Source organism: Bombus terrestris, chromosome 2 (genome assembly GCF_910591885.1).
Source record: "Bombus terrestris chromosome 2, iyBomTerr1.2, whole genome shotgun sequence".
NCBI lineage: Eukaryota > Metazoa > Arthropoda > Insecta > Hymenoptera > Apidae > Bombus > Bombus terrestris.
Window position 1 is genome coordinate 9,042,140 of NC_063270.1, and position 7,093 is coordinate 9,049,232.

Genomic DNA, 7,093 nt, shown 5'->3' on the forward strand with positions numbered 1-7,093 from the left:
TATATATATATATATATATATATATATATCCATATGATGGTGGATATAGCTTTCTTCCATGATCATCTTTTTTACGAAATTTCTAAGTTCTCAGTATTTTTTTTAAATAAAATCGTAAATTTATTTTCCGATATGGTTTGTAGAACGTGAAAAATCAAATTTACCCGCCTTAATAACCATATCGTTCTCATTATTTAATTTTCAGATATTTATCTGGTAATATAAGTAAATTATATTCAATTGATAAGTAGCAAAATTAAAAAATTCAAATTTTTCGGCTCCTGGGTAGGGTTTCGTAACTTTCGGGGCTCAAATGAAAATTTAGAATCAAAAAATTATTTAAAATTTGTTTTGTCTAAATATTCCCCCAGTTTCTTAGTAATAAGATGTTATAAATTTAAAAAGTTGTCCAATAACCACCTAGTGGTGAAATAGTGGAACTAATATTTTCATGAAGAAATTGAAAAGTAAAATTTTGTCTGTAGGGCGATTTCCAGGTCAGTTCAGGAATCAAATCAAAGTTTTAACTCTCAGAAATTGTTTCTGTATAATATTATTCAGATTTTTTCCTAATTAATTAATTACATACCATTAATGGGTATCCTGTTTTTGACATAGTGGTGCCATTTGCAGGTGATTCCATGAAACTTAATAAGAAGCAACATTTTTGAATGGTGCTCAACTGTAACTGTATAAATAAAATCAGTAACCATTTTTGAAACAGTGCCACCTTCTGCAAGATTATATTTTCCTGGTACAAAATCAAGATTTTGACGAAAATTTTCTTCGAAAACTCGAAAACTCCAAAACTCCAAATTCGAAAAATTCCCGGAATATGAATGATGCCATTTCCAAGAATTGCTGGAGTCATGCCACTTCCTGATACAAAATTGTAAAACCGACCGAAATATTTCTCGAGGAGCAAAAAATTTCGGGGTTTCGAGAAATTCTTGGAGTTGCATGACATTTACAAAAATCGCTGGAAGTGTGTAATTTTTTCCGTTATCATGTTCTCGTAATCCGAAACTGCAAAACCGACCGAGAAGTTTCTTGTTCGTATGGTAAATTTTTCGCTCCCGGATTTCCTAAAAAATGACATCTCCACGAATTTTCAAAAGTTTCAAATACCTCTTACTCTCTTGAAATCTTATTCTCTTGATACTCAGTAATACTTACCAATATTTTTGGACCCTTTCGTCGTTTTTTGCAATATAATCTGTTATCTGTCAAATTAAAATTATTATATGACAACCAGGAAAAATATGTTAAACAAAATAATGCAAAAGGCAGAATTACAAGTCAATCACTTTTGTAACAAGTCCAATCAGCAATAAATTACTTTTATTTCCATTTCGCCCCCTTCTTATATTCTGTTTGATTTACAATTTATTAAACACTGCAAATACAACATGTGTAATGAAGAACGTATACATATAAACAATAGTGACTTCTATTCCCAACAATTAAACTGTCGCATTATACTATCGATACAAATTCGCTAATATCTTTTACAATTAAAATAACTGAAATTTAAAAAAATCATTCAATCTTTAAATCTTTCTTTAGATCTTTTGAATGAATTATGATATATGCACTAGATACTTAATAAATATCATCGTCAAAGATGGTACTTTTTAATCAATATCATTAAAGATATTCGTTGATATGTAAAAATCAGCAAAAAATATACACGATATAAATATTCTATACATTAGAAAAAAAAACCGATAACATTAGACATGAATTTTAGAAGTTATTAGTTCCAAAATAAGCATTAAAGATCATTAATAACTTATTACATAAAAATAAATCTTTAACAAAAAATTAATAGTGCCCGAATCTGCAATAGTGTGATGCTATTGGTAGTAATGAATTCTTTCTCGCAGAAAACTTATCTTTCAGGTACTATTATACTAAAATATCTTCGGCCTTCTTTCCAGTCAATTTCATTAAATCGGAATGGATCCTAAACTGTAATCTGGATTCCAACAGATATCCAGCGAATGTTTTTCTGCAACGAATAAGAGTTAACAACTGAATAACAAATGTTATGTGAACGTCTAAAATAAATCATATAGAAATTACTTGACGTCCTCTAAATATCCAATAGCGAGTTGAATATTTCCTTGATCTTGTGCCAGCAAAGCTAATTCTACTGTTGCATAAGGAAGTAAATAGGTATCCTCTTTGATCGATTTGTCCAACTCGAGAACGCGTTTTAAACAATTTTCAGCTAACAAAGGATGTTTCATTTGTCGTAAGCAAGCACCCTTTAGAAGCAATAAGAGTGCTTCATTATCCGTGTGATATTCTGTTTTCCTGTAAAATATTTGAAATTTTTGTATGCTACCAGATAAATATTCTAAATCAGATTAGGAATGAAATCGATCGAAAGACTTACGAAGCTTTCGCAAGTTCCTTTTCAGCTTCTTCGATTACTTTAAACATGTTTAGCGTCAAATCTTGTCGTTTGCCTACTATGCGAAACAAATTCCACACATACATAAGTTCAAATATAGGAAGGACCAGGTTTTTTTTTTGAGCAAAGTACCGTTCAGTTTTTTTTACTATAAATTTTTCCATTGGTAATGACTTCCCTGCAATACGTTGTTTATACGTAGACGCTTGCATCATTAAAGTATCTATCATTTGCTTCTCTTCGCTTTGTACTGGTGGTTTCCGCATCATAAGTATCGCAGCTCTTTGATACAAATAAATTGTACGTGACCAATGTGATTCTTTGGCTAAAGCATCTGCAAACGTTGCAGCTTCATCCCATTGCTGCAGTGAACAATGTGCCCACATTAATTCCCAGAAACAAATATGATGAAAGTGAGGCCATAGATCTTGACTTTTCCAAGACTTTGTATACCATTCTAAAGATTTCTCAAAATTTCCTCTCGTTAGTTCTAGTCTGCCTTTAAAAAACAAAAACCATATACCGTTTGGATAAAGACTCAGTTCTTCTTCCAAAACTTTTTCACACCAGTATAGATCACCGTCTGTATGACTCAGAACAAATGATATTATTAAATTGTAAGATAAAAGAAACATCGCGCACAACACGTGCCTTAATCCTCTTCTTTCTCCGTATCCCGCTTCTAATTCCGATAAACCATATTCCTATTGATGAAAATAATATGTTGTCATCATAAGATGGAAAGATTTATACAAAGATTTTTTATAGTAAAAGATATTTTAGTACCTTATCACCCGAAAATCCAATAAACTCTAACAGTTTGATAATTTTCGCTGGTAATAGGGAAATCATCTAAAAAATTCTCAAAAATAGTTATTGCTACTTATTTTGTACAGTAAATATTGTTAATACCACATACCAAATTAAATGCACCAATACCAGTGCGGACACCGCTCTCAAAATGTATTTTATGAGCATTATTTTCCCATTTACGATTATTTAAAATTGATAAACATTCTCTGGAAAAAATAATGTACATAAATAATATACTATTTTTTAATCGACGTAACATCTACATAAATAATTCACACTATGATTCGTTTACTTATATGACAGAAAGCAGGTACGAATTTTCAATCCAGCTTTAACAAAGCTGACCAAAGTCTCGTCCTCCACAAACGTGAGCATCGATTTTAAAAAAAGTGACTCGGCATAACAGAGTTCCGCATGCACTTCCTCTGCAATAGTAATTCGATATCATTCCTTACATGCTTGATGATTTAGTAATATCAGTGCCACAACATGTTATAATATGTGGGTAATTTAATTATTAAAAATGGAAAACTTGTTTGTTAGTAAATAAATTCGTACATCAAAATACTTTGCATTAGATAATGAACTATGACTATTGAATTGTCTAGATTGATATATATATATATAACAAATATAACAAAATGTCCTGACAATATTCCATAATTTTGCTACAAAGAGGAGATTTAAATATCTAAATTAGTACAAGTTACTGGTAGTGAAATGTTATCTGTTAATTTAAAAACCGACTTACATATAAAGTATTACATGCTTTCCAGGAAATTTTGTGTTGACAATGCATTATAGACAAAAATAATATAACTAGCTTGATAAGACATGATGGCACAGATCAATCTGGTATAAGTGTATACATTACCAATTGTATAAGCATCGTAGTTAGTCTTCTTCACCATTTTGCCAATATTTTGTGTTAGTGTAACATGTTTACGTTGTTTCAAGCACACAGTCATGCATTGTTTTACAGCTCCAACCGCCTTTTCAATGCATTTCTAAGCAATACACATTACAATATATTATTGAAAGACATATTTTCCGAATATCACAATTTACTGTGGTTTAATACTTGTTCAGATGTAAGAATAGCCTCGAGGAATGCAAATATACTTGTTCCTAAAGAATGATACATGCTACTGCCTGCCCAGGGCTCCATAATCTTTCTTGCTTCTTCAAAATCATTATTAAAAAAATAGTGTATGGCTTTTTTTGCCTCCATTATTGCTGTATCCAAATCCATAGAAGTAGGCCTTGAAACAAAATATAATTAATTTAAAACATATAATGTACATATATACAGGTATATTAATATAATACTTACTGTGGTAAAGATTCTTGAGCATCTTGAAACTAAAATCGTGGAAATGAAAATTTAAATAAGATACTGCCAATTATCACTAATAATGAAACAATCTTACTTATGCATACATACCTCATCTTCTTCGATGTCTGACATCTTGAATTAATATTTGAATATATTTGATAATATTTGAATTAATATGCTAAAGAGATAAAATATTGTATATTACTATTTAATTTATTGACACTTAATTTATATGTGGGATTTGTATAAAAATAAAATAGTCTCACATTGAATAAATATACAGCATAGAGATCTTATATTTTGTAAGATGATCCTTTTATGCATCAGATATGTTAATTATTAGAGATGAAAGATATATTCCTTAAGACAGATTTCTCAATTGTGCTTTTATCTTTAATTTTAGGTCGTTAGTTCTCTTGTTCCATCATAAAAATTACATTTTGTAATTTGTAAATATAACTATTAAAAATAAACTACAACAAAAAAATAAAAGCAATTTCTTACTATAACATATCCTTACTTTTATAATTTATCTATGTATTGTGATATACAAAATTGATTATGATAATCATACAAATATCAAACAGGTTTATAGATTAACATATATTGATAGAAAAGATATATTGATGATAAGATAAAATATATTTTTCAGAGGAAAATTATCATCTCTTTAAATATCGTATTGATAAAAACGACATAATTTTTAAAGAACAGTGTCAAATATTTACCTTCAATGATATAGATATATACTTTTATCATGGAAATTTCTTGTTATTACATTCCTAGCTTTGCAGAGAAGATGTTTTCTTCAGATATATCCAGGTGGAAGGTGATAGTAGAGTGATAATGCTAGAAATAAAAATTATAGATAGTAAATATACATATAGACAATATATACATGTATATATAGAAACAAAAACCAATTACTTACTGATTCTTTCTGATATGTGCGAATTATATGTAATTTAAATATGTATTTAATTTGAATTTAAAATATTGTAAAGTGAAGAAGATATTATCATATTAAATAAACATAATACATATCGTAATCATAACTGTTATTAAAAGTGTAAAAACCTCAATCGCAACCTTATTACTAGAATTCTTTCTGTTCTATAAAATAAACTGGCAACTACGAGACATGAACCCGGAAGCGATCTAAAGTAGAATGTTACAAAGAAAGTAGTATAACTGAATTACCGCGGTGGTACCGATAGACCTACATCGCTCATATAAATTCACGATGAAATCATGGCAATCGATAAATTGAATACATTACAATTAATCAATGCCTATAAATTAACAAAATCTGATCCTTTTATAATCTATAACTTCTAACAATAATATAAATTACTGTATGTAAACGTTTCAACGTAACTTACCATGAATCCATAAAATGTCAAAACGTAGCAGATTCGATTCACAAGGAAAATAAGGAAACTAATACTTATTTAATAACATTTCTAAGTTAATATAATCAGATTCTAATACGTGTATATGTTACAATGTAAAAAATTATAAGTAGACGTTTTTACATTTTTGTTCAAGATTTGCAAGAATTCTTGTAATACGCCGCTACAAACATAACGGTGTAAAACATACGCGACCGACTGACAGTGCACTGATTATGTTGGTATCGGCCAGATCACATACGATGCAACTGTACACGTGACACTAACTCTACACAGTATAATGGTGCTCAATATGTGTGTGTGTGTGTGTGTATATATACACATCGAAATCACGGTTTTTAAATGGAAGATTTGTTAGGAATTTCTTTCGAGATCATCAACATATAATCAGCACGATGATAATTTTGTTTAATGCTTGTTCTTCATAAAAAATAATCAATTGTATTTTTATAAAGATGACAAATTTAATTATTAAAAATTTCAAGAGTCACTGATAGTCACGTGTAATCTTTTTAGATTTCGAATCTATGAAATTCTGTACCTTAATTATACATTTATATTAATATTTATGTAATCTATCACATATCTAATCCTTCTCAAGGACTAAGAAATAACAACATAAGTATTAGAATGGTATACACAACTTAAAGAAATATTTTCAATTAAAACATTTCTTCTAATTCGTAGGTTCATAGGATAGAAAATAATAAATATTACACCAACATTTTTATGTGACATATTTATTTTATAAGAACATATACAAATGATTCTATATAGATTTTATTTTCAAATGAGATTTTAAAGTTTTATATTTCATTAAACCAAATGTTTAAAGTTTAAGTTATATAAAGAAAATTGATATATGTATTGATGTACACTAAACTTTTCTAAATATTGAAAATCGCTGATTTCCTAGCAGACTGCTTTCTCTACCGCGAAATTTCATTTAGTCGAGAAACTGTTACTGTTTTATATTTATTTATTGTTTGCTATTATTAAAAACCATTTTTCATAACACTATTGTGCTTTATAACATTAATGTTTTTATTTATAAGTTTCGTGTTAGTTTAATTGATATCAAGAGAAGGATATTTTTTCAGACAAGAGGTTTTA

At 28.7% G+C, this 7,093-nt stretch overlaps 1 protein-coding gene and 1 long non-coding RNA gene across 4 annotated transcripts; one reads left to right on the plus strand and one right to left on the minus strand.

The window, feature by feature from the left end:
- Nucleotides 1–59: 59 nt before the first annotated feature.
- Nucleotides 60–780, plus strand: LOC110120239. Its single transcript, XR_002308890.2, has 2 exons — nucleotides 60–497; nucleotides 634–780. It is a non-coding gene; the product is annotated as an uncharacterized LOC110120239 (long non-coding RNA).
- Nucleotides 781–1,324: 544 nt separating this feature from the next.
- Nucleotides 1,325–6,212, minus strand: LOC100647174 (tetratricopeptide repeat protein 39B). 3 transcript variants are annotated; one of them, XM_012317348.3, is made up of 14 exons: nucleotides 5,951–6,212; nucleotides 5,500–5,508; nucleotides 5,297–5,417; nucleotides 4,835–5,041; nucleotides 4,677–4,746; nucleotides 4,566–4,594; nucleotides 4,314–4,494; nucleotides 4,107–4,239; nucleotides 3,525–3,657; nucleotides 3,339–3,438; nucleotides 3,206–3,271; nucleotides 2,402–3,123; nucleotides 2,086–2,319; nucleotides 1,325–2,011 (listed from the first exon to the last, which is right to left on the minus strand). In XM_012317348.3, exons 5-14 carry the CDS (start codon nucleotides 4,698–4,700, stop codon nucleotides 1,909–1,911), a joined length of 1,725 nt encoding a protein of 574 aa, XP_012172738.1. In that variant the 5' UTR covers nucleotides 4,701–4,746; nucleotides 4,835–5,041; nucleotides 5,297–5,417; nucleotides 5,500–5,508; nucleotides 5,951–6,212; the 3' UTR covers nucleotides 1,325–1,908. The 3 variants fall into 3 exon arrangements, with proteins under 3 accessions (XP_012172738.1, XP_012172730.1, XP_048269486.1); XM_012317340.3 differs by lacking the exon at nucleotides 5,500–5,508; XM_048413529.1 differs by lacking the exons at nucleotides 4,835–5,041; nucleotides 5,500–5,508.
- Nucleotides 6,213–7,093: the final 881 nt, after the last annotated feature.

Bases quoted from the DNA above. Each gene is read 5' to 3' on its own strand.
- LOC100647174 (XM_048413529.1), bottom strand. From the start codon at position 4,700: ATGTCAGACATCGAAGAAGATGAG. The intron at 4,240-4,313 runs GTATTAAACCAC...TGTATTGCTTAG, and splicing joins CTATTCTTACATCTGAACAA to AAATGCATTGAAAAGGCGGT. The intron at 3,272-3,338 runs GTATGTGGTATT...AGAATTTTTTAG, and splicing joins GTATTGGTGCATTTAATTTG to ATGATTTCCCTATTACCAGC.